At 44.7% G+C, this 26,202-nt stretch overlaps 2 protein-coding genes across 5 annotated transcripts in view; one reads left to right on the forward strand and one right to left on the reverse strand.

Moving 5' to 3' along the window:
• Positions 1-298: 298 nt before the first annotated feature.
• Positions 299-4,094, forward strand: LOC139579417 (putative nuclease HARBI1). 3 transcript variants are annotated; one of them, XM_071408068.1, is made up of 11 exons: positions 299-1,105; positions 1,193-1,373; positions 1,464-1,525; positions 1,608-1,694; positions 1,782-1,823; positions 1,892-2,065; positions 2,145-2,180; positions 2,279-2,833; positions 2,903-3,018; positions 3,115-3,226; positions 3,321-4,094. In XM_071408068.1, the coding sequence occupies exons 8-11, from the start codon at positions 2,362-2,364 to the stop codon at positions 3,689-3,691; spliced, it is 1,071 nt and encodes a 356-aa protein (XP_071264169.1). In that variant the 5' UTR covers positions 299-1,105; positions 1,193-1,373; positions 1,464-1,525; positions 1,608-1,694; positions 1,782-1,823; positions 1,892-2,065; positions 2,145-2,180; positions 2,279-2,361; the 3' UTR covers positions 3,692-4,094. The 3 variants fall into 3 exon arrangements, 2 of the variants coding, with proteins under 2 accessions (XP_071264169.1, XP_071264178.1); XM_071408077.1 differs by having other exon boundaries at positions 299-735; positions 1,035-1,105; positions 1,782-2,065; XR_011675745.1 differs by lacking the exon at positions 2,903-3,018.
• A 1,003-nt stretch (positions 4,095-5,097) lies between these two features.
• LOC139579416 (F-box/LRR-repeat protein 19-like) overlaps positions 5,098-26,202 on the reverse strand; it is a 40,231-nt gene continuing 19,126 nt past the window's right edge. For both annotated transcript variants that reach the window (XM_071408052.1, XM_071408041.1), the window contains exons 3-11: positions 19,202-19,345; positions 18,928-19,014; positions 16,989-17,171; positions 16,203-16,235; positions 14,647-15,872; positions 14,248-14,411; positions 13,925-14,086; positions 8,913-9,134; positions 5,098-8,584 (exon numbers count right to left, since the gene is read on the reverse strand). In XM_071408052.1, the coding sequence (XP_071264153.1) occupies positions 8,427-8,584; positions 8,913-9,134; positions 13,925-14,086; positions 14,248-14,411; positions 14,647-15,872; positions 16,203-16,235; positions 16,989-17,171; positions 18,928-19,014; positions 19,202-19,345 (2,379 nt within the window). In that variant the 3' untranslated portion in view covers positions 5,098-8,426. The remainder of the gene's footprint in view (positions 8,585-8,912; positions 9,135-13,924; positions 14,087-14,247; positions 14,412-14,646; positions 15,873-16,202; positions 16,236-16,988; positions 17,172-18,927; positions 19,015-19,201; positions 19,346-26,202) is intronic.

The following is a 26,202-nucleotide window of genomic DNA, read 5'->3' on the forward strand; positions in this document are numbered from 1 at the left end:
CGCTGGCAAAAAAAAACTCCTCCCTCCGGAGCATGCGCGCGCACCTTGTCTGAAGATAAATATATACATTTTTAACCAAAACATTTAAGGTATTAGCCAACTGTTGTATAATTGTTGTCGAAGTTGTAACTGTGTCCTGTACTTAATCAACCATACAACAATTATCTGACTTCTCAGTAAATTCTAAACCAAATGTGGAGTGGACAAATTGGCCAGCTACCCTAATGTAATTTGACCATCATTTCAGTTGGTACGACTCATGTAAGTAAGTAATCCCCCTATACTTATGTTCTGCCTATATATTTTAATTTCCAATGAACGTGATGAAATAAGCCATGGAAGAGTGCAACCAGGGGCCTGTTGCACAAAAGTAGAATTAAGACATCCGGGATAAATGACTCAGCTGAGCTCAATGAAGCCAAAACATGTGCGTCCAGGCTTAATTGGTTGCACAAAGACCAAGCCAGGATGAGCAGACACGGATTCATTAAGCCAGGTGAAACCAATCCTGGATAGGTGCGCGCTCACGGCTCACTCAAATAGACCCCGCCACAGATCACAGATTAACTGATTTACCATGGCAACTAGAGCCGCGTACTTTTCCCCGTCGGAAGCACAAATCCTCATGGAGGCATACGAGGAGGTAAAAGATATAATTAAGAAGAAAGGCAACACCGCCACAGTGATAAAGCAAAGAGAAAAAGCGTGGCAAAGTATTGCAGACCGCCTGAATGCGTAAGTAGTGCACAATTACACACTCACCGCTCCGCTGAAACATCACAATTACAATTCAAATATTTAATTCACATCTCCAAAAATGCAGTTGTACTGTAATTATGAAACGGTTAAATTTTTAATTGAAATGCACTGCAGATATGAGTGAAATTGTGTAAAGTAACTCCATCACACTGTATAAAGCTATGATAAATTTTTTGATATTTTTACTGAAAACAAGACAAAAATACCAAGTAATTTTTTGCAGTGTGACTCCATTAAATGTGTGTGTGTGTGTGTGTGTGTGTGTGTGTGTGTAGATTAAACATGAACGGGCCAAAACGGACATGGCAGCAGGTCAAAATCAAATACAAGAACATTCTGCAGAATGGTATGGTCCCTGACTAATATTTAACAAAGCACAAACATATATTGTACCCAGAAGGTGCCTGCTCACACATTGTCTGTACTGTTTTAGCAGTGAAAAAGAATACCCACAGACAAGGCACGGGTGGGTGGTGGGTCACCAAAGGCTGACCTTACCCCAGCAGAGGACATGGCCTTGGAGCTAAATAAAGGCAGGCCCGTCTTAGAGGGGATCCCTGGGGGGAAAGAGACGAGCATAGGTTCCTCCCAAGATGCCACCCGCTTCATTCAAGGTATGTCCTTCCATCTCTACATGGGATACAACCACATTCATATTGAATCAATTTGGACTGTCTGACTTTGGTTTACCTATTGCCTTGCAGTGTCTGGCAGCACTGTGTTCCTGTTAGAGCCACCAGCACAAGCACCAGACGATGCTGATCCAGTGAGTACTCCATCAAAGGCATACTGTAGGCCTGGCATGTCTTGTCTACTAGCTTCAATATGAATCCGATTAAATGTGATAGGGTGAAGGCCCCAGTGCAGCAGCAACAGCACATGATGGAGACGATGATGAGGAGGAGACCATCTCTCTGGATTCCAGAAGGCATGAGGTATCATGTTAAGACTGTGAAAGTACTATTTACTCTACAATGGTGAGGAGTCCTCATCAAAATCAAAAAATCTAATTTCTTTTACAGGACCCAGATGCTATACAGTGGGAAAACCAGCCTGGCAACATAGTGCGTATTAATAAAAGGACACCACATCCTGCCAAATTCCAGCTGCGCTAATTGTATTGTGTTCACAGAGCTCACAAGCTATCAGAAAGTTGTATGGCAACCACCTCCGGTGCCAAATAGAACTGGCAGACATAGACATTCAGTACAAGAAGAAAAAGATGGAAAATCTTGCACTGGAGTCCGAAATAAAAAAGAGGACAATTAGGAAACTGGACCTTGAAATAAAAAAACTTGAGAGGGAGGTGAGATATGCCTTCAATGTACACTGTATGCTAACTGTAACACAAATGTATTAATCATTATTTTTCTTTCCTCCCCCAGCTCCAAGAAGATGACACAGCTCAAAATAAAAATTAGGTATATTCTCGTAAAGTCAAGTGAGCCATGACATATGAGCTCTTATTGTGAGCACACAGGACGGTGGCATCTTTCTAAGGTTTTTTTTATTTTCCCAGCAATCAGTACAACCAAGTCATCGTTATAAGGCATCGCCCTCTTTTGCCCACCCCCCCAGCACCAGGTGTGGCCACTAGCCTATATGAAGGCCCAAAATTGTGTGTTCCTTTCTGCTCTGACAATGGCATGCCCATTCGTGCGAGATGTGGTGGATGAAGAAGCACTTGTGCTGAGGAGAGCCTTCAGGCGAGAAAGGGTCTTCAGGGACCGGTTGGACCCACTGGCCTTCCCTGATGACCATCTATATGAAAGATACAGGTTTTCTGCAGATGGCATCAGGTATCTATGCAGACTACTGGGTCCCAGGATTAAGCACCGCACTGCACGGAGCCATGCACTGAGTGTGGAGCAAATGGTTTGTGTGGCCTTGCGCTTTTTTGCTAGTGGAGCCTTCCTGTACTCAGTGGGGGATGCAGAACAGCTGAACAAGGCCACAATTTGCCGCACAATAAGGAGTGTGTGTCTGGCTATCAAAGCATTAGCAGATGTCTTCATCTCCTTCCCTGGCCACAGAAGACTCTGTGACATCAAAGAGGAGTTCTATAGGATTGCAGGTAAGAGGATCTACAAATTACAGGACAACTGTTAACACATAGTAGGATACTCATTACTTTGTGTGACAGGTTTCCCCAATGTCATTGGTGCAGTGGACTGCACACACATAAGGATAAAAGCCCCCTCAGGTGCCCATGAGGCCGATTTTGTGAATAGGAAATCCTTTCACAGCATTAATGTTCAGGTGAACATAACTTTTTGATATTGTCCATTGACGAACACTCTGCATTGCCAGTGATGTGCATTGATTGGTGTAATATTCCTCATCTTATGATTTCAGATGGTCTGCAATGCTGACTGTGTGATCAGCAATGTTGTGGCAAAATGGCCTGGCTCAGTCCATGACTCCAGAATCTTTCGGGCCTCTGAAATCTATCAGTGCCTATCACAAGGTAAGCCACACAACCCCTATTTATAACCATCATGGCTGTGTCAAGAATATCACTGTGTTTATGAGGTAGTAATGATGAGATTTTGTGTTGACAGGTGAATTCTCTGGTGTGTTGCTGGGAGACAGGGGGTATGGCTGCCAGCCTTTTCTCCTGACACCTTTCACAGACCCCCAGGAAGCACAGCAGGCCTACAACCATGCCCATGCCAGGACCAGGGCCAGAGTTGAAATGACCTTTGGCCTCCTGAAGGCACGCTTTCACTGCCTTCACAAATTAAGGGTCAGCCCTGTTAGGGCATGTGATATTACTGTGGCTTGTGCTGTCCTCCACAATGTGGCCTGCCTGAGGAAGGAGAGGGCCCCCAGAGTGCCACCAGCCATGGACTGGGACAATCCGGCAATCTTCCCTGATGACGACAGTGGTCGGCTGCTGAGGGACCAATATGTGTTGAATTATTTTAGTTAGTATGTGTGCTTTCAATTTTGGTTAAATATGTCCTGCGGTGGCAGAGGAATTTGGGTTTTTTTGGGGTTCGTTTTTTGACGAATTTGGCCTCTTATGATGTTTGTGCGGTATACTGTGTGTAATACAAGGCTGCAGGGAGGCTACTGCATCCATTCATTTGTCTGTTCAGTTGATGTGTATGGATTTGTCCTGCATTTATTTTAGTGTGCAGACATGCAGGGTGTGTTATATACAGACCTTTGAATGTGGATGTATCATTTTGTATAATATGCTTGGATTCTGTGCTTTCCATCTTGTAGAGTCACTGTGACTTCAGTTTCGAAAGGAGCTGATGGTTTACCTGCTTTGTTTTGTCCTTATTCAATAAAGGAACATAATGTTACACATTGTGTTTTTATATTCATATGGAATGTGTATTTGTTTATATGACAGAGTACTAGGGCCACACTGAAGAAAAAGGATAAAGTCATAAATTTATGAGGCTGGTTCTTTCTGCAGAAAAGCTACATATTGTTTTTACAGTTTTGATACTTATGACAATGTGATACTTAATATTCTGGCACATCAGCATGTCTTTGTTTATGAAACCATACTGAAGTACAATTTCACGAAATGCCCCACATCTGTCATTTTAACAACTGTCCTCCTTTAAAACAACTGGTTACAATATTATGACTTGTGTTTTTTTCCCCTCTGTGGCCCTAATATTCTATCATTTTATATATAGCCTTATAGTCTATGGGAAACTGTAAATTATCTAATGATAGCAACATCATCTAAAAATCATTTTTTATCCAAAATCATTGAAATTAATGATCACAAACGTTTAAATAATAACAGTGGGTCTAGTTATATGTGATAACAATGTATAGTGAGCAGTGAAATAACTATTGGTTTCCATTTGTGGTGACTGCTGACTGACATTAGGGATGAGATTAAATAGATCCTGGAATTTAGCCTGGTCTGGAGCAGGCTAGCTCCACAGAATAAATCTCCATGGTAATTTATACCATAACATATCCTCCTGCCCCCTATCCATCTTTAGTGCAACCGGATTACGGATCAATTGAGCCAGGATCACCAAGATATCCTGGCTTAATCCCTTATCCTAGTTTTGTGCAACAGGCCCCTGGACACCGAACTTGGAGGTCCACCTGCATAACAATAATAATCATAATATTTGGACAAAGTTAAAATAAATCGTCCCTTACCCTGCCATCCAGGTCCATAGGGGGCACTATTGATTTGGTCAGTGATAGTCTTGGTTGAGCCATCACAGCTGCCCAGTTTTGTGCACCAGTTCAGAAACTGCCAGCAGCTACATTGAAAGTGGACTATGAGTGAGCTGCTATGTAGGCAACATCACTTAATGTAAAATCTGAGAAATCAGCAGAGGCCACACAGTGTAAAAAAACACCCCACTGTCTTTATTTAGTTAGTCATTTTACAGTAGTCACTCAAAAGTAGCTGCCTTGAGTTTCTTTTTGTCTCTTTTTCACATTGTTCTACTTTTCTTTCTCATTTTGATCAACACAATGGAAGAAACAATGAACAAATAAACAAGAGCAAAACAAATGGATAAAATGCCCCTTATCAAAGAAAGCAGGAATTTTGGCAAGAGGTGATGATGACAATGTTGATCCAGTGCGTCTCTGGTGCAATACAGTTTGGTAGAGACAAGACTGTACAATCTAGGGGTCAAATCTGAGTCAACTTGACTAGGCTGGGAGTGATAAAGATGGCAGATTTGAGTCTGGAATAATTTCCTTATCGGACAACCGGATCAATTCCCATGAACCGCTACCCATTTATTTTCTCTCTGAAAGTGGTTGTCAGTTTAACTTTTGATATGCTTTCGCATGCTGGATTGTGCTCTGGTGAACATACTGGATGACGAGGAGTAGTATCAACCCCACATTACTGATGGAAGTAAACATTTTTGGAAAACTGACCCATTCAGTCTATGAAAAGTTAAATATTGATTTGGATGAGTGTGTATGGCACAAGGCAATTTTCCACCATATATTGGACATTTGCTTTGCTGTAAGCCTCAGCCCACCACAATTACAGTTGCTACGTGGTAAGCTCAGCTCTGTAAGCAGCATAGCTTAGTGGCAAATAACAATGACTCATCTCTGATCTAAAGTAGGACTCAACCTGAGCTAACATTGAAACACGCTGGACTACCCAGCTAAATGGTAACTAGCATGGACAGCTAATTAGTTCTACTTTTGAATCAAGTTCTTTTTTTAAGGTTCATGATTTGGCTGTGTTTTAATTTGACCTGTTTTAATAGATACCCTTTCAGGGTAATAAAGCACACTATAGCTCAGTGTCCCCTCTTAAATTGTCTTCTGATCAATCAGTTAGTGCAATCTTGGTACCAATGCTTTGTACGCAAGTCAATAAATTCACACAGGAACACTGGAAGCGATTTAGAATACACAACTGGGTAAAGATGAAACCACTGTCCAAGCTGGGCATGTGACCTTTCAAACCAACCTTTTAGGGAAAGAGAGACACCTAGTCAATTGTACAACTGAATGCATTGGGACAACTACCATTTGTCTAGTGGCTCTATAGTTACTTGGCAGGTCTCTAGCCCTACATGTTATACCCAAAGGAAGCGGATTTGAGTTCTAATAATGGTATTGGGTATTGAAACGATGAGGATGGAATCACAAACAGAAGAGTTGAAAGGATACGGAAACACATGATTTAGATGAGAATTACAGATCGAGGTTTAAGACCGTTCACCAACCCACCTAGAGTTGGTGGGGTTTAGTTCCAGATAGCACACAGCAACAAGATCCACTGTGGCACTGAAGCACAAATACAGATCAACATGGCTCAGGAAGTTGACAACCGCTATTGAAGGAGACAAGGGAAACACTTGACTCAACCTGGCATGGTTGAGTCCAGCATTGCACGACAAAGTGATGTCCAGTCCAATACTGAATGAACTGGCCCGTTCAGTCCGATAGCTACTGTCTGAACTGGTCCAATGCAGTCCCATTCAGCTGAATGGCATTTACTCATGTCAAATACTGCTCATGTTAATTCAATACAGCTCAACCAAATAAAATACAGCTTGGGCTCTGGTCTGAACAACCTCCCGTACATGCTGGTTTCAACCGATAACATCCATTATTAATAATGAAAGGGTGAGCAGGAAAAGGAACAACTGACTGTTGACGTTGGCCTCTGAACTGGATTGAGAGTTGATTGGTTAAAAAAGTTGAGCCTGAATAAAATACTGCACTGGATTTGTGATTAGAGTCCAAACCCAGCATGCACAGGGGTACCCTAATGGAGAAACTATTTGGGGAACTGATTCAATCAAACCCTCATCCTACAAGACCTTTAAGGTAATGACACTGCGAGGCAGGTTGGATGGGCTGGGATGTTCCTGGCTTTGGAAGATAAGCAGCATGTGGACACTGAAATGAAAACCCAATTCTGGGGAAATCTTCAAAGTCCCTCACATCTGAGGCAGAAGTCCAACCAGGGTCAGCCTTCGTTTTAATCCCCCCTGCCACGTGGCGCAGCGAGCGCAGTGCAACGGACGGTCTCTTTTATCGACACAGTTTTCCCAAGTCATACTCAAAACGTGTCAGTCATTCACTGGAAGTTGGTGTGGTCGTGATCTAGACTGAACCCGTCTGCACATATACAAGATAATGTTACATCAGCCAGGCATTGTGAAGCAGTGAAGAAAGGGGCCTTGGCAAATTCCAGGTCTGGTATGAAACAGTACGGTAAGCATGGTTCATTGCAGTCGGACACAGCAAGGTCCAGCTCTCTGCATAATGTACGCACACAGCACAGACGGTGGGCAGCAGAGAGACAGAGTGTGATGGGAAGGGCTGTCCAGGGTACAGAGTAGGACAATCAGATTGACAAGGATGGACAGACCCCATAAGAACGGCACGTTGGGCAGGAAAAGAGAGGAAAATAAGGGGTTGTGGTCGGGGCTAGGAGTTATGGGCTCTAGTGGCTCTCCGGCCGTTGAACAGGATATGTAGGGCCTTGAATGTCCTTAACCCCCAGAAAGATTGAGGGCAGCAGAGAGCTTAGTGGTGAAGGCGACGTACACGGGTAATGTTTCCGTCTCTTGCGCCAACTGTCACATTAACACCGTTTACATCTCTCACACATACTTACAAAGACACACATACACACACACTAACATGAGCCCAGCATTCGTCTGTACATTAAACGGCTTCCGATGGGGCGCAGCCTCTGGCATTGGGTACATTCTTCGTAGTCTTGACGCCACGAAAGAGGAAATTGATTAGTTCGTCAGGAGCTTTTGATTATGGAGTGCAAATGATGCTAGTTCAAGACAGTGGCGCAGTGCAGTGCCTTTACACATGTCAGCTGGATAATGGTTGGTGTGAGGGTAGGAAAGCGGGAAGGGGCGGATTGGGTAATTTACAGTAAACTACATTTATATACACACACCCATTGTACAGATATTGAATATGTACATGCTAAAACATTTTCAATGATGTCCTTTCACAAACAAGTCGATCCAGAGAAATGTAGGCAAAGGTCTATGGTTCTCTCATTCTCTAATCCCACTTTTCTCTTTCATGGCTCCCACTCCATGTCCTTTTCCCTCCGTGGCTGGCTCACTGCCCACATCGCAGGGTCCCTCTCGTTCTCTTATCTCTGTAGTGTGGCGGGGGTTGATGTGGGCGGGGTGGCGGGAGGAGGAGTGCTTCGCAGGCCCTTAGCTGTTCTTGAGCAGCACTCTATCATCAGGGCAAGGGAAGGAGAGGAGCTGACAGGCATCGGGGGTGAGCAAGGTGCAGGAGCGCAGGTCAGCGCTCTGCAGGGAGGCACAGCGGCGCAACAGGGGCAGGCACTGCTCAGTCACCTTCACACAGCCTGCGGACAGGAGGAAACAACAGGAGGTTAACAACCAACGGTCAACCTACATAACCACAATGACTGCAACACTTCAATCAGTAAACGTGGTTTAAATATTTCAACCAGGAGCCAGGTTGATATCGTTGGGAAACAAGAGGACAAGTATCTCTGAATGTTGCTACTTTAGCATGATTAAACATCTCAGAGGGAAGAAGAAGTCAGTATCTGGAGCAGATCCCTCCTCATCAGTCTGATAACCTGCAATACTCAAGTACACGAACAAACAAAAAACAGGGTACCTACCTTGGTGTATTTGGGGCTAGTGAGTCTACCGTGTAGTCTTTACCTGCCAGGTTGAGGTGGGTGAGGCTATCTTTCAGTGGAGACATGGGGGAGGTCAGTGTGTGGATGGTCTGGTCCGTGATGTTGCCACACTGACTCAGGTCCAGCTTGGTCAAGTGGGGCAGGTAGCGCACCAACAGGCGGGACGTGACATCTGTCAAGTCCAGCCCGGCCAATCGCAGCTCCGTTACGTTCTGGAACCGCCCCCCTCTGCTCTCGCCATGAGCTTTTCGACCAAGAACAAAGCAAAACATGTTACAGGACTTTTAAGATTCACAGTCTGTGTGTTTATCATTGTAATGCACTAGGACAGGTATTCCCAAATTGGGGTACGCCAAATAAAAATGTGATTCACATACAAAAAATTAGCTGTTATCAAGTGGCAAAGTATTGACACGTTTTTTTGAGAGACAAGCTTACATTTTTTACTAAACCATTTTCACTTGTCTGACCGCTTGCATGATGAGTTTCTCACACGACTGGCCTATCTGGGTGATGTTTTTCCCGCCTGAATGATCTGAATCTAAGATTACAGGGACTCTCCGCAACTCTATATTCAATGTGCTATGATGAAGAAGTTGGAGCTCTTCTCTGTCTGCATTAACAAGGACAACACACAGGTCTTTCCATCATTGTATGATTTTTTGTGTGCAAATTAACTCAGGCTTACGGAAAATGTCAAATGTGATATAGCGAAGCACTGGATTGAGTTGGGTGCGCAATTACTTTCCCCAAACGGATGACACAAACAACTGGATTCGTTATCCCTTTCTTGCCCTGCCTCCAGTCCACTTACCGATATCTGAACAAGAGAGCCTCACCGAAATTGCAGAGTATCCTGCCTTGGCAAATCGCGCTGTTAAGACACTGATGCCCTTTGCAACCATGTACCTATGCGAGAGTGGATTCTCGGCCCTCACTAGCATGAAAAACTAAATACAGGCAGACTGTGTGTGGAAAATGATTTAAGACAGACTCCAATACAACCCAACATTGCAGAGTTATGTGCATCCTTTCAAGCACACCCCTCTCATTAACCTGTGGTGAGTTATTCACAAATATTGATGAACAAATATGGTTTTATATGTAAGATGGTTAAATAAAGAGCAAAATTATTGGTTATTATTTGTGCCCTGGTCCTATAAGAGCTCTGTGTCACTTCCCACGAGCTGGTTTGTGGCAAAAACTCACTCATTCTTATGTTTAATAAATGTATCGTATAATGTGTGTGGCAGGCTTACAATGATGGCAAAAAAACATTTGAGAGTGCGCTGACCCTGGTGCTGGAGGGGGTACGTAACTGGAGGTTGAATGTTTGAAAGCGTACGGGACTATAAAAAGTGTGGGAACTATTGCACTATGAAAAGGGAGTGGTTGTTCACTTGCAACAATATTCACTGGAAACAAGCATGACAGTACAGTGAAATTAAACAGTACATTTTATAGATTGGATAGACGATGTCACAAATGCCAATGAACACAGCATGGCATCTTCCCTTCCATAGTGTAGTGCAGGTTACTTCTTCTTCTATGAGGTTTAACAGCGGTTGGCATCCAATTTGTTGCATTACCGCCACCTACTAGACTGGAGTACAACTCCCTTATACTTTACTTGAAAAATAAAAATATACTAAATAAATACCCTACCATCTAACACTATACTCACTAATCTCAAAATTATACAAAATAAAATGAACCCCCCTACTCCACTAATTAAATGTATTTATTCCTACCTCATGACATCACCCTGAAAGGATGGGACATCACAACTTAACACATCCTGTAACTCTCCTGCTGTCAAGTCTCGCACACCCAAATACCTCTGCAGCTGCCACCACAACAATTTTCTGAGACTTCAGATCCATCCCTGCAGTACAATTAATAACCATTGCTATAAATGCTAAAAATCCAATCTTACTGAAACTTTTTTCACTTTTTGGCCTATCCCTCTGTACTGGTATACCTCTACTACTCTCACCACTCCTCTCCCGTAACCCATCTTCCTCTACTTTCTTCACTGCCTCAGCATATGACAACTTCTGCTCTACTCTAACCCTAGAAACCTCAACCTGCCTCTCTCGCATGGGACATTTCTGATCCCCAGCTCCATGGGCACCCCTATAATTAACACATTCCACTACTTTCCCCAATACTACACATTCCTTTGTCTCATTCCCTTCTGCACATTTCTCACACCTTCGACCCTCCCTCATGCACACTGCTGCCACACGCCCATAAGCTTGACACCTGTAACATCTTAATGTATTCGGCACATACACTCGTACAGAATAACTTATATACCCTAACTTCACTTTGTCAGGCAAAGACTCAACTTCAAAACTCAAAAAGAACAGACAATGACTCTGTTTCCCCAATCTGTCCACCTGGTCTGCGTCGCATCAAACGACGAGCATCACATACACTGGGAATCTTTGCCCTCAGCTGGTCAACGTTTACAGTTGAAGTCAGAAGTTTACATACACCTTAAACTGATTTTAAATGTATTTGGCTTTCACAATTCCTGACATTTAATCCTGACATTTAAAAATGTCCTGCCTTAGGTCAGTTAGGGTCACCACTTTATTGTAAGAATGTGAAGTGTCAGAATAATAGTTGAGAGAATTATTTATTTCAGCTTTCATCACATTCTCATTGGGTCAGAAGTTTACATGCACTCAATTAGTATTTGGTAGCATTGCCTTTAAATTGTTTAACTTGGGTCAAACGTTTTGGGTAGCCTTCCACAAGCTTCCCACAATAAATTGGGTGAATTTTGGCCCATTCCGCCTGACAGAGCTGGTGTAACGGAGTCAGGTTTGTAGGCCTCCTTGCTTGCACACGCCTTTTCAGTTCTGCCCACACATTTTCTATAGGACTGAGGTCAGGGCTTTGTGATGGCCACTCCAATACCTTGACTTTGTTGTGCAGAAGACATTTTGCCACAACTTTGGAAGCATGCTTGGGGTCATTGTCCATTTGGAAGACCCATTTGCGACCAAGCTTTAACTTCCTGACTGATGTCTTGAGAGGTTGCTTCAATATATCCACATCATTTTCCTCCCTCATGATGCCATCTATTTTGTGAATGGCACCAGTCCCTCCTGCAGCAAAGCACCCCACCAACATGATGCTGCCACCCCATGCTTCACGGTTGGGATGGTGTTCTTCTGCTTGCAAGCCTCCCCCTTTTTCCTCCAAACATGATGGTCATTATGGCCAAACAGTTCTATTTTTGTTTCATCAGACCAGATTACATTTTCTCCAAAAAGTACAATCTTTGTCCCCATGTGCAGTTGCAAACCGTAGTCTGGCTTTTTTATGGCGGTTTGGAGCAGTGGCTTCTTCCTTGCTGAGCGGCCTTTCAGGTTATGTCGATATAGGATGTTTTACTGTGGATATAGATACTTTTGTAGCCGTTTCCTCCAGCATCTTCACAAGGTCCTTTGCTGTTGTTCTGGGATTGATTTGCACTTTTCGCACCAAAGTACGTTCATCTCTAGGAGACAGAACGCGTCTCCTTCCTGAGCGGTATGACGGCTGCGTGGTCCCCTGGTGTTTATACTTGCGTACTATTGTTTGTACAGATGAACGTGGTACCTTCAGGCATTTGCAAATTGCTCCCAAGGATGAACCAGACTTGTGGAGGTCTACAATTGTTTTTCTGAGGTCTTGGCTGATTTCTTTTGATTTTCCCATGATGTCAAGCAAAGAGGCAGTGAGTTTGAAGGTAGGCCTTGAAATACATCCACAGGTACACCCCCAATTGACTCAAATTATGTCAATTAGCCTATCAGAAGCTTCTAAAGCCATGACATCCTTTTCTGGAGTTTTCCAAGCTGTTTAAAGGCACAGTCAACTTAGTGTTACAGTGAATTATAAGTGAAATAATCTGTCTGTAAACAATTGTTGGAAAAATTACTTGTGTCATGCACAAAGTAGATGTCCTAACCGACTTGCCAAAACTATAGTTTGTTTACAGTACATTTGTGGAGTGGTTGAAAAACTAGTTTCAATGACTCCAACCTAAGTGCATGTAAACTTCCGATTTCAACTGTATATCTACTGCTACCCCAGTTATCACTCCTTTCATGGGTGCCCTTTTCATGAGAACGAAACAATTCACTTTACTTGCCCCCATTCGTTTTACTTTGAGCGCATTCTTCCTCTGCCCAACAGAAACAAACAATTATCACTAGACCACTTTACCCTCACCGATTCCACATTACCCAACACTTTTTCCACCCACCATGAAACCACAAATGGATCAGCCAAAATTCAAGAGTCCCCTTTTTCCATAAACTTCACGCCTACTGTCAGACTCTTCTTTATCCTGATCCTTGATGCATACCTCAGTCTCCGATAACTTTACCGCACCTACCACCTCCGATACTTCACCCTCAGTCACTTCCATTTCTCCTCGTCTTCAGCTCCCTCTGCTTACACTTTCTACCATTCTTTGACAAAACATCTCCCTTTTTCCCACCATTTTTATCCGACTCAAGCTCACCCTCTTTTTCCCTCACTCTCTTAGACCTCTTCTCCCTCTCCTTTTCCCTCCATTCCTTCTCCGTTTTCCAAGTACACGTCTCCTTATGATAATACTGCCGCTCCATCCCTGACACCCATCTTGTACTTGCTTTCTCAAGGGACTCCATTTCTCCTTCCAGAGTTGTGCTCATGTCCCCAATAACGTGCCTATAACAACCAAGCTGGGCCTCCCGACCTTCCAATACAATTCACACCAGTCCGCTTCCTCGGGAAATCTCCCACTACTAATGCCCTTGTCTGTATTCACCGGTAAACAAGTAGTTTGAATGGAGAAACTGGTCAAACGAAATGAATTAAACAAAATCACAACAAACTGGATTTCAAATAATTATTCAGGAAGCCAGGGCTGTGTTAACACAGACCAATTCTCTGCATTTGCAACTGTATTTCGTTTGCACCTATTTAGCGTTCACCTCGTATTGCAGGTTATGGATGGCTAATCAATCATGTGAGTGACTCGTCACTAACCTGTCCGAGTGTCAGCAGGGGGCGCCAGTAGCTCCCTCAGGTGCGAGTCCTTCATGTCTTCTACCCGGCTGAGGTCGAGCAGACGCAGGCAGGGACAAGCAGCCTGACACAGGGCCGACACAGAGGACCAGGGACAGCCCGACACATTCAGCTCCAGTAGACCTGGGAGAGAAAGAGGCCAGGAGTTAGCGTAATCCCTGAGGCAGACTAGCAATAAAGCAATGAGGTGACAACAGCCCAACTACAACAGGACATGATCAGGCTATATTGATGGAAAAAAAGATGTGGTAGGGAGGCAGAGGTGTTGAATGAACACAAGATACCTTGTAGACGGTTGATAAGCCACATGAGCTGCTTCTTCGAGATGTTGGTATAGCCCAGGTTAAGGGAGACCGGTTGCCTGCGGATTATACCACTCAGCATAGGAGGGGTGATAGAGCGCTGCCGGCTGAGGTCAATCTGAGTCCACAATCTCTTATCACAGCACCTGAGAGAGCAAGACAGAAAATAAAAGACTGGGATGAGAACAAAAGAAAATCTGGTCTACTGTACGCCACAGAATTTGAGCCACTGCAGTCAATGAATATCCTTTCAGGGATGGTTTTCTATTGTTCTCAACATCAAAGATGCATTTCTCAGAGGTCCAAACAAGTTTGTGTTGAACCACCCCCTTCCAGCCCAACCGGATGCTGACCACATCTGAACCTTTTGTCTAGACTTACCACCGGCTCCATGTCCGACAGACCCTCATGCAGACGCACAGCTCCCTCTGGCTGAGGTGCTGGAAGACGTGGAGCCAGACGTCTCGGGGCATCACGTGGGAGGAGCCGCTGTCCAGGGGCAGGCAGTGGGGCTCGGGGCAGGCGGGCGGTGGCCGCACCAAGTGCCGCTCCATCTGAACAGGCCGGGGAGGCGAGGGCACAGCAGGGGGGCTGCGTTTCATCATCTGCGAACGTGGAGCCATCCGGGACGGCTGTGACCGGGGTGAGGCGGCGAGGGCTGACATGCCCCCTGAGGAGTTGCTGCCTGGGCTCAACAGCCCCCCACCTCCCCCATTGGATGTGGTAGTGGCAGTAGAAGCGGAAGAGTTGCTACTGTTCCTTGACGTTGGTTGGGACCCTGTTTGCTTGTTGCTACGGATCTTGTTGCCCTTGTTGCCCTTGCCAGTTCCGTGTCGATGGTTGGCCACCGAGCCTCCGCTGCTGTTGTTGGCGTTCTCCTTCTCCTGAGTCTCCCGGTCCCTCACCCCCGCCCGTGTCCGTCCATTGCGCGTCTCAGAACCGTTGCTGCGCTTACCGGAGAATCCCTCGGAACCTGGCGAGGGGCCGTGGCCGGAGGAAGGTGGAGGCTGGGTGGAGGAGAGAGGGGAGGGTGGAGGCAATGGGGTAGACTTCCGACTCCTCTCCCCACTCTCCTCGTCATTCCCGTCCGTCGTGAGCCCCTTGCGGCCCCGTGGAGGTCCCTCCCCTCTACGCCGAGGCTTGTCTCCCACAACCTGCTCCTCCACCGCCTCCTCCTCCTCCTTAACACTTCCCTCTCCCTCAGAGTCCTCACTGGCACTGAAGCCCAGCTCCGCTAGTCGCCTGTCCCTCTCCCTGTCCCGTTCCCGGTTGCGCTCCCTTGCACTGTTGCTATAAGTGACGGGTACGGGGGAGGAGGGTTCAGAGCCGCGGTGGCCATCTGAACCGGAAGGCGAGTCAGAGTCGGACTCCGAGTCGGACTCAGAACTAGACGAGCTCGATGAGCTGGACTCGCGAACACGCTCAAGGAGCTGGCACATGCGCTTGAAGCGCTCCAATTTCTCACGGTGGTGCGAGCGCTGGTCCTGGCTGGCCGTAGAGGTGGGGGACTGCGTAGAGTTGGAACCCCCTCCGGAACCCTGGCCACCTCCGGTGGAGGAGTTGGGCCCATTGGACTCTGCAGTCTCTGACACGTTAGGCTTCTGTTTCTGTCATGGGAGGGATAACGTTAGTGAAGAGAGTGACAGAGGAGCATGAACCCTAACCTTTACCATTGAGAAATATAACTTGAACTCAACTAAGAGCTGGATTCAGTCCATATCCCAGAAGATTAGCGTTATACCTCGATTGAAATTCAAGGGCAATGTTTGCGCATTCGCAAAGACTGCATTCAACGGTAAACACTGCAGATGTCGGCTCAATCGGGAATTACCTTTAAAAAAAAATGTACGGGGAACTTCAGCGATACAGATTGAATCCAGTTCGTAGTTACCATATGCTTTATGACAGAGCTTAAAATTTTGTTCACATGAAATTACCTTTTTCAAGCGTTTTTCATGCGCCCCTTTCATCTGAGGTAAAAGGTCAGACAGAGACAAGAGTTGGCAAGCTGCATTCATACAATTGGTCACAACTAGTAGGCCTCTTAGCAACTATACACTGAGCATACAAAACATTAAGGACACCTGCACTTTCCATGACAGACTGACCAGATAAAAGCCATGATCCCTTTTTGATCCCTTGTTAAATCCACTTCAAAAATCAGTGTATATGAAGGGGAGGAGACAGGTTAAATAAGTTTTTTTAAGCCTTTAGACAATTGAGACATGGATTGTGTATGTGTGCCAGTCAGATGGTGAATGGGCAAGACATTCACCAGCAAAGGAAGAGGTGTTATCTAGGGTGCGCTTTCACTTAGAGTAAGAGGAATAATGAAGATAATTTGTGTCAGAGACTGCCTTTGAACGGGGTATGGTACTAGGTGCCAGGCACACCAGTTTGTGTCAAGAACTGCAACGCTGCTGGGTTTGATACACAGCAGCGTTGATAAACAGTTTCCCGTGTGTATCAAGAATGGTCCACCACCCAAAACACATCCAGCCAACTTGACACAACTGTGGGAAGCATTGGGGTCAACATGGGCCAGCATCCCTGTGGAACGCTTTCTGCCCCTTTTAGAGTCCATGCCCGACGAATTGAGGCTGTTCTGAGGGCAAAAGGGGAGGGATGCAACACAGTATTAGGAAGGTGTTCCTAATGTTTGGTATACTCGGTGTGCATGCTAAAAGTCTGCATACTGCAACACTTCACCAAAATCGTCCTACCTTCTTTTTGGGGCCGCTGTCCTGGGGAAGCTCCTTCTCCTTCTTCCTCTTGTGACCGTCCTGCCGCCCCCCATCATCTAAAGAGGGGGGTTTCTTTTTGGTGGGCGGAGGATCGTCGGTCAGCTTCCATCGGCCCACCTCCCCGTTGTCCATCCGCCTCTTCCCTGAGCCATCACCCCCATCCTGATGTGTGGAGAAAGGGGAAGAGGATTGAAGAATATGTACAGTACATTTGGAATGTATTCAGACACCTTCCCTTTTTCCACTTTGTTACGTTAGTCTTATTCAAAATGTATTAAACCCCCCCCCCCCCAACCTGCACACAATACCCCATAATGACAAACCAAAAACAGGTTTAGACATTTCCCCCAATTTTTTTAACCGAAATACCTTATTTACATAAGTATTCAGACCCTTTCCTATAAGACTCGAAATTGAGCTCTGGTGCATCTTGTTTCCATTGATCATCCTTGATGTTTCTACAAATTCAATTCATTGGACATGGTTTGGAAAAGGCACACACCTGTCTATATAAAAAGGTCCCACAGTTGACAGTGCATGTCAGAGCAAAAACCAAGCCATGAGGTTTAAGGAATTGTCCGTAGAGCTTCAAGACAAGATTGTGTCAAGGCACAGATCTGGGGAATGGACCCCAAAAAATTCTGCCGCATTGAAGGTCCAAGAACACACCATCATTCTTAAATGGAAGAAGTTTGAAACCACCAATACTCTTCCTAGAGCTGGCCTCCCGGCCAAACTGAGCAATCGGGGTAGAAGGGCCTTAGTCAGGGAGGTGACCAAGAACCCGATAGTCACTCTGACAAGAGCTCCAGAGTTCCTCTGTGGAGATGGGAGAACCTTCCAAAAGGACAACCATCTCTACGGCACTCCACCAATCAGGCCTTTATCGTACAGTGGCCAGACAGAAGCTACTCCTCAGTAAAAGGAATTAACATGACAGCCCCTTGGAGTTTGCCAAAAGGCACCTAAAGGACTCTCAGACCATGAGAAACAAGATTCCCTGGTCTGATGAAACCAATATTGAACTCTTTGGCTTGAATGCCAAGCGTCACGTCTGGAGGAAACCTGGCACCATCCCTACGTTGAAGCATGGTGGCAGCATCATGCTGTGGGATGTTTTTCAGCAGCAGGGACTGGGAGACTAGTCAGGATAAAAGGGAAAGATGAACAGAGCAAAGTACAAAGAGCAAAGAGAGATCCTTGATGAAAACCTGTTCCACAGTGCTCAGGACCTCAGACTGGGGGCGAAGGTTCACCTTCCAACAGGATAACGACCCTCAGCGCACAGCCAAGACAACGCAGGAGTGGCTTCAGGACAAGTCTTTGAATGTACTTGAGTGGCCCAGCCAGAGCCCGGACTTGAAACCGATCTAACAGCTCCCTATTCAACCGACAGAGCTTGAGAGGATCTGCAGAGAAGAATGGGATAAACTCCCCAAATACAGGTACCAAGCTTGTAACATCATACCCAAGAAGACAAGGCTGTAATCACTGCCAAATGTGTTTTAACAAAGTACTGAGTAAAAGGTCTGAATACTTAGTCATTACGGGATAATGTGTGTAGACTGAGGGGGGAAAAACTATTTAATCCATTTTAGAATGAGGCTGTGACATAACGAAATGTGGAAAAAGTCAAGGTGTCTGAATACTTTCCGAATGCACTGTATATGTAATAGCCTACTACAGTATATGAAATGGGGATCGGGTCAATGAAACAAAATTACATTCCAATTTAAAGAGCTTATTTACACAAATAAATTCTCTATAAAGGACTAACGTGTTCCATTCCAAATCAATCCTCCTACCTTATCAACCATTATTGATTAATCCATACATCATTGTTGTCCTTTGTCACCCTCTCTTGTTTAGTTTTATCAGCAGAGCCTGACAGACCAGTGTTCCCAGTCACAGTTCTCACCTTACTGGTCTTGCCTTCCTTGTGGCATTTTGGACACTCCCAACAATTCGGGATTTCATCATTTATGATGCCTTCTGCTTTACCCATCTGTAGGTTGGAGAAAATAAAACAATGAAATCACAATAATCATTCAACCAATAAATGTATGTAACCAATACTAGATAGAGCAGACATTTGACTTAAGACCGTATGAATGGAAGAGAGACACACACACACACACACACACACGTCTCCAGCTATGACAGCCGGCCATACACAGAGGGTCTGGCCCCACCTTGAGGCAGCTGGGGTGGATTATCTCGTTGCAGATGGTACACTCCATCAGAGAGAGGCTAAACTTCTCTTCTTCTGTGTCCACCGTGTCCTCCTTCCCCGCCTCCCCACACGAGAAGCACACCGCTGTGTGGGGCAACACAGGCTGCAAGGAAGAAAATAATAACATAACACGTTATATAACCATGTTAATTAAACAATATCATATTTATTCAATATAAATCAAATATTGTATGTGCGTAACCAATATAAATGTGTATATGTACATAAATCAAATATTGTATGTGGGTCCATTCAGGATAGAGGGATCAGAGGTGGAGCTGTAACCATGTCTTCATTCACTACGGATGGTATATTTATTATGCATTTAAATTGAAACTCAGGAATAAATAAAACAAAATTGGACACCTGCTGCTCTTAGGAGGACCTAGTTAATTGAGAGTGTGTGGATGAAAGCAAATGCATTAATATAGAGATATTTGCCGGCCACTTAAAGGAGGTAAAGGGAGGAGTGCTTTTTCAGAAGCACGGGGACAGAGCACTGTATTTATTATGTTAATTTTCTTTGACACATTACCCCAGTTGTCCAGCTCAACATTTTCATGAACCTGCCAACAGTGGAATTTTGACTATCAAAAAAATAAAAACTGTACCGAGTTGAAAATGACTCACTTATCAAGCCAAACAAGTTTGAGGCCAACAGAATCTAGCCAAGATCCATTGACCAACGATTAGAAATGAGATTGAAGACCTAATCTGCACAGATTCTGTGGATTAGTATCTCTGTATACAACCTAATTTCCTTCCTTCACCACAAGATCAGTCTCCCAGCTATCCGTCGAGAAAACATAACTGATCAAAGCAAATTGCAAATTGCTGCCCGCCCCCCCAAAAAAATAACACCCAAGTAACAATGTGCTCAGTTACCAAGGAAACACATCACATTTCCCACGTCTAAGCAACCAGCCGTCTATGCCATTTGAGGCATTCGCAAACCAAATCGATAAAAATCACACCCTAAATCATTAAAAGTGTTTGAACAAGCTTATCCACTTTCATGCAGGGGATGACTACTCTATTTTGTTGACATTTGCTCTCTGAAACAGCTTTGCTAAACCAGAGGCCGATTTGCAGAATGTAAGCAGCAAAAAACAGTTGACATGTTGTATGTCATACAGTGCCTTCAGAAAGTATTCATTCCCCTTGACTTATTGCACATTTTGTTGTTACAGCCTGAATTCAAAATTGATGAGTGATCTCTCTCACCCAACTACACACAATACACCATAATGAAAAAGTGAAAGCATGTTAAAAAATAAAAATAAAAAGCTCATTTATTGAACATTTTATACAGAAATCTAATTTACATAAGTATTCACACCCGAGTCAATAGAAGCACAATTGGCGGCAATTACAACTGTGAGTCGTCTTGGGTATGTCTGTATCAGCTTTGCACATCTGGATTTGGGGATTCTCTCACAATTCTTCCTTGCAGATTTTCTGAAGCTCACTGTCACTTTCCAACCTTGTTGAGGATGGCTCATTGTCAGGCTCAAAAAGCCTCAAACTTTTCCGGATATGCTTTGGTGTGTGTGTTCCCAAACAAGGACCATTTGCGCTCTGAGGCAGCTGATGTTGGTGGGATTTGGAGGATGATGTAGGCAATAGGGGAAAGAGCCTCAGATCCAAAGTCCCTTCCACTAGGTGGCTGATGAGATATGTTTGCATCTCCATCCCAAAGACCTTGCTTGGAAGTGTGCTTCGCCAGACTGCCAAGAACCTTGCCCTCATCCAGGCCAAGGTGGCAAGACACCATAGGCCTTGTTGATCTCTGTAACAGACAGGAAGCTCTTGCCAGCATACTTGGGGTCCAACTTGTACGCTGCGGCGTGTATGAGCTTAAGGCAGAAGTCTTCACGCTTTTTGATGCATTTCAGAACTGCAGTTTCCTTTGCTTGGAGCAACAGTGAAGTGGGCAGGACAGTACGGATTTCTCCTCTTACATCTGCAAGCAGAGTCTGAACATCAGACAGGGTGGCATTGTCTCCCTCAACGCGTGCAATGGCTACTGCTACTGGTTTCAGGAGTTTCAGGCTGCTTACCCCTCTCTCCCAAAATACATCATCCAGGAGGATCCTCTTGATGGGGCTGTCCATAATCGGCAGACTGTGATATGGCCATTTCTTGGGAGACTCCTTCCCCTCCAGGAGACTGTCAAACATGACAACACCACCCCTACGGGTGTTGCGGGGCAGCTTCAATGTGGTGCTCTTATTCTTCTCACTTTGCTTGGTGAGGTAGATTGCTGCTATAACTTGAGGACCTTGATCACATACCTAACCATTTCCTTGGCTCTTTTGTAGAATGTATCCATTGTTTTCAGTGCCATGATGTCCTTGTGGGGAAGATTTAATGCATGAGCAGCACAGCCAATGGGTGTGGTGTGAGGGTAGGACCCCTCACTTTAGACCAAGCAGCCTTCATGTTCACAGCATTGTCTGTCACCAGTGCAAATACCTTCTGTGGACGAAGGTCATTGATGACGGCCTTCAGCTCATCTGCAATGTAGAGACCGGTGTGTCTGTTGTCCCTTGTGTCTGTGCTCTTGTAGAATACTGGTTGAGAGGTAGAGATGATGTAGTTTATTATTCCTTGCCCACGAACATTCGACCACCCATCAGAGATGATTGCAATACAGTCTGCTTGACCTCCACTTGATCTCTGTATCTCAGAGTTCAACAGATTGGAGGGGTGTATGCTGGGCGAAGAACATTCAGAAATCTCTTCCAATACACATTGCCTGTAAGCATCAGAGGTGAACCAGTTGCATACACAGCTCAAGCAAGACATTCATCAGAATTTCTCTGACTACGTTCCTCCATTAAGTCAAAAAACCTGATTCCAGGAGGACCATGAGCTGTTGCTATCGATAAGGTGTCTGATTCATCATGTTCACATCGAATAGAAGTAGAGGGACTTTTGTCAGACGTTGCGTGTTGTGAGCGCTGAATTAACTTCATGCACTTGGCCAGATGATTCTGCATCTTTGTTGCCAAATCAAATCACATTTGATTTGGCACAGTATTTGCAAAATGTACACAGCTTTTCCTTCTACATTAGCTGCAGTGAAATGTCTCCACACATCAGATCGTGCCTGTGGCAGTGCCCGTGGCATTGGCCTGTAAAGATATATATTTTTTTTTTACGTAGTAAAAAGAAAAAGAAAAAGGAAAAAGAAAAACGTCCTCTGTGTTTCTTTTCAGCAAACTTAACATGTGTAAATATTTGTATGAACATAACAGGGTTCAACAACAGACAAACTGAACAAGTTCCACAGACATGTGACTAACAGAAATGGAATAATGTGTCCCTGAACAAAGGGGGGGGGGGGGTCAAAATCAAAAGTAACTGTCAGCATCTGGTGTGGCCACCAGCTGCATTAAGTACTGCAGTGCATCTCCTCCTCGTGGACTGCACCAGATTTGCCCGTTTTTGCTGTGAGATGTTACCCCACTCTTCCACCAAGGCACCTGCAAGTTTCCTGACATTTCTGGGGGGAATGGCCCAAGACCTCACCCTCCAATCCAACAGGTCCCAGACGTGCTCAATGGGATTGAGATCCGGGCTCTTCGCTGGCCATGGCAGAACACTGACATTTCTGTCTTGCAGGAAATCACGCACAGAACGAGCAGTATGGCAGGTGGCATTGTCATGCTGGAGGGTCATGTCAGGATGAGCCTGCAGGAAGGGTATCACGAGGGAGGACGTCTTCCCTGTAACGCACAGCGTTGAGATTGCCTGCAATGACAACAAGCTTAGTCCGATGATGCTGTGACACACCGCCCCAGACCATGACGGACCCTCCACCTCCAAATCGATCCCGCTCCAGGGTACAGGCCTCGGTGTAACGCTCATTCCTTCGACGATAAATGCAAATCCACCCATCACCCCTAGTGAAACAGAACTGCAACTTGTCAGTGAAGAGCACTTTTTGCCATTCCTGTCTGGTCCAGCGACGGTGGGTTTGTGCCCATAGGCGACGTAGTTGCCGCTGATGTCTGGTGAGGACCTGCCTTACAACAGGCCCACAAGCCCTCATTCCAGCCTCTCTCAGCCGATTGCGGACAGTCTGAGCACTGGAGGGATTGTGCGTTCCTGGTGTAACTCGGGCAGTTGTTATTGCCATCCTGTACCTGTCCCGTAGGTGTGATGTTCGGATGTACCGATCCTGTGCAGGTGTCGTTACACGTGGTCTGCCACTGCGAGGACAATCAACTGTCTGTCCTGTCTTCCTGTAGCGCTGTCTTAGGCGTCTCACAGTACAGACATTGCAATATTGCCCTGGCTACATTTGCAGTCCTCATGCCTTCTTGCAGCATGCTTAAGGCACGTTCACACAGATGAGCAGGGACCCTGGGCATCTTTCTTTTGGTGTTATTCAGAGTCAGTAGAAAGGCCTCTTCAGTGTCCTAAGTTTTCAAAACTGTGACCTTAATTGCCTACCGTCTGTAAGCTGTTAGTGTCTTAACGACCGTTCCACAGGTGCATGTTCATTAATTGTTTATGGTTCAGTGAACAAGCATGGGAAACAGTGTTTAAACCCTTTACAATGAAGATCTGTGAAGTTACTTGGATTTTTACAAATTATCTTTGAAAGACAGGGTCCTGAAAAATTTACATTTCTTTTTTTGCCGAGTTTACAATTCCATGTACAGATAAATAGTTAAGCAGTTAGATTAAACAATTAATTTGTAAGATACATGTTATAAAATGAAACATGTATGGAAACAGGTGAATTAACACTCCTCAGTTAGCAGGCTCAAGCAAGCTAAAACCCACATGGTAGATAATAAATAATAAACTAACTAGCAGAAATTGTTAACAAGTTAAAATTATTTAAACACCTTGCTGTAGGCTACTATTTAATAGTTAAAACAAAATCATGTATGTCAGAAAATATATTCACCCCACCCAGTATTGTAATCAAAACTTACCAGAAAGCATATAGTCCTTGGCTCAGACAGTGTAGTAATGTGGGCTCAATATAATCTCATTAGTGTGCAAGATCTTGAGAATCAGCTGCACATGTGATAAAATAATGCACCGTGCATGCAGAGGGTTGCAATTCCATTGAATTTGGGATAGTTTAACCAGAATATGTCACAAGACCTAGTATTGCCTTGTGTATCCCACAAAAAAGGTTCACTGTTATAAACTGACTGATGAATTTAAGCAAAATTCCAGGGATTAACTTCCTATGGAAAATTTCTCAATAAATTTCCGACCCTTTGCAACCCTATATACAGCATACCCACTGGCATACATGCAAAAGCACATATAAGACCGCTTTCCTTCTGGCAGGTTCTCCCATCTCAGCCAAGGAACTTCGTAGTTCTGTCAGAGTAGTTATTGGGTTCTTGGTCACCTCCCTGACCAAGGTCCTTCTTGCGCAGGTTGGTCGGACGGTCACCTCCAGGCAGAGTCTGGGTAGTTCCATATTTTTTCGAGACCAATGTGCTCTTGGAAACTTTCAAAACTCTAGAAGTGGTTTTATACCCTTCCCCCAGATATATGCCTCATCACAATTCTATCTCAGAGATCTACAGACAGTTCCTCAGACGTCATGGTATAGTTTCTGCTCTGACATGCACGGTCAACTGTGGGACCTTATGTAGACAGGTGTTTTTCTTTCTCAATCATGTCCAAACAATTTAAATTGGCCACAGGTGGACTCCAATCAAGTTGTAGTAACATCAAGGATGATCAAAGGAAATTGGATGCACCGGACCTCAATTTGGAGTGTCAAATGGGTGTGCATATTTATGCAAATCAAGGAGTATGAATATTTTCTGAAGGCACTGTAACTGTAGTCAATGGGTTGTCAATCGATTGTGTATCATAAACAACGTGAGTTTATATTCCAGTCTAAACAGTGGTTTCTGTTTAGACGGGATCTCAATAAGTGCGAGGGATATGCCAAAAGCTCTTAAAGCTCGTCCTTTCACGTTTGGGAAAAGACGCGGGTCACAACATGTTAGCAGTGGATGTGGAGACTCCCTTCTTCACGTTCATTGTTTGGCAGGGTGGAAGGTTTGTGTAACAGGAAAAACAACCTTAACTTCAGTCTTACGTAGATAAATTACAATATTTGATACTGAGGTTAATTAAGCTATAGGTTAGGTAATGTGCTCTATATACCAGATGCCAATCAAATCTCATTACACATTGAAAACGACAACAGTATACAGTGCACTCGGAAACTATTCAGACCCCTTGACTTTTTCCACATTTTGTAACGTTACAGCCTTATTCTAAAATGTATTAAATTGTCACCCCCCCTAATCTACACACAATACCCCTTATTGATAAAGCAAATAAAGGTTTAGAATTTTTTGCAAATGTATCAAATATTAAAACCGTAAATAACATTTACATAAGTATTCAGACCCTTTACTCAGTACTTTGTTGAAGCTCCTTTGGCAGCGATTACAGCATCGAGTCTTCTTGGGTATGACGCTACAAGCTTGGCAAACCTGTATTTGGGGAGTTTCTCCCATTCTTCTCTGCAGATCCTCTCAAGCTCTGTCAGGTTGGATGGGTAGCGTCACTGCACAGCTATTTTCAGGTCTCTCCAGAGATGTTCGATCGGGTTCTAGTCCGGGTCACACAAGGACATTCAGAGACTTGTCCCGAACCACTCATGCATTGTCTTGGCTGTGTGCTTAGGGTCATTATCCTGTTGGAAGGTGAACCTTTGCCCCAGTCTGAGGTCCTGAGCACTCTGGAGCAGGTTTCCATTAAGGATCTCTGTACTTTACTCTGTTCATCTTTCCATCGTTCCTGACTAGTCTCCCAGTCCCTGCCACTAAAAAACAACCCCACAGCATGATGCTGCCACCACCATGCCTCACCGTAGGGATGTTTCCAGGTTTCCTCTACACATGACGCTTGGCATTCAGGCCAAAGAGTTCAATCTTGGTTTCATCAGACCAGAGAATCTTG

The sequence above is a fragment of the Salvelinus alpinus genome, chromosome 1 (genome assembly GCF_045679555.1).
Source record: "Salvelinus alpinus chromosome 1, SLU_Salpinus.1, whole genome shotgun sequence".
NCBI classification, from domain to species: domain Eukaryota; kingdom Metazoa; phylum Chordata; class Actinopteri; order Salmoniformes; family Salmonidae; genus Salvelinus; species Salvelinus alpinus.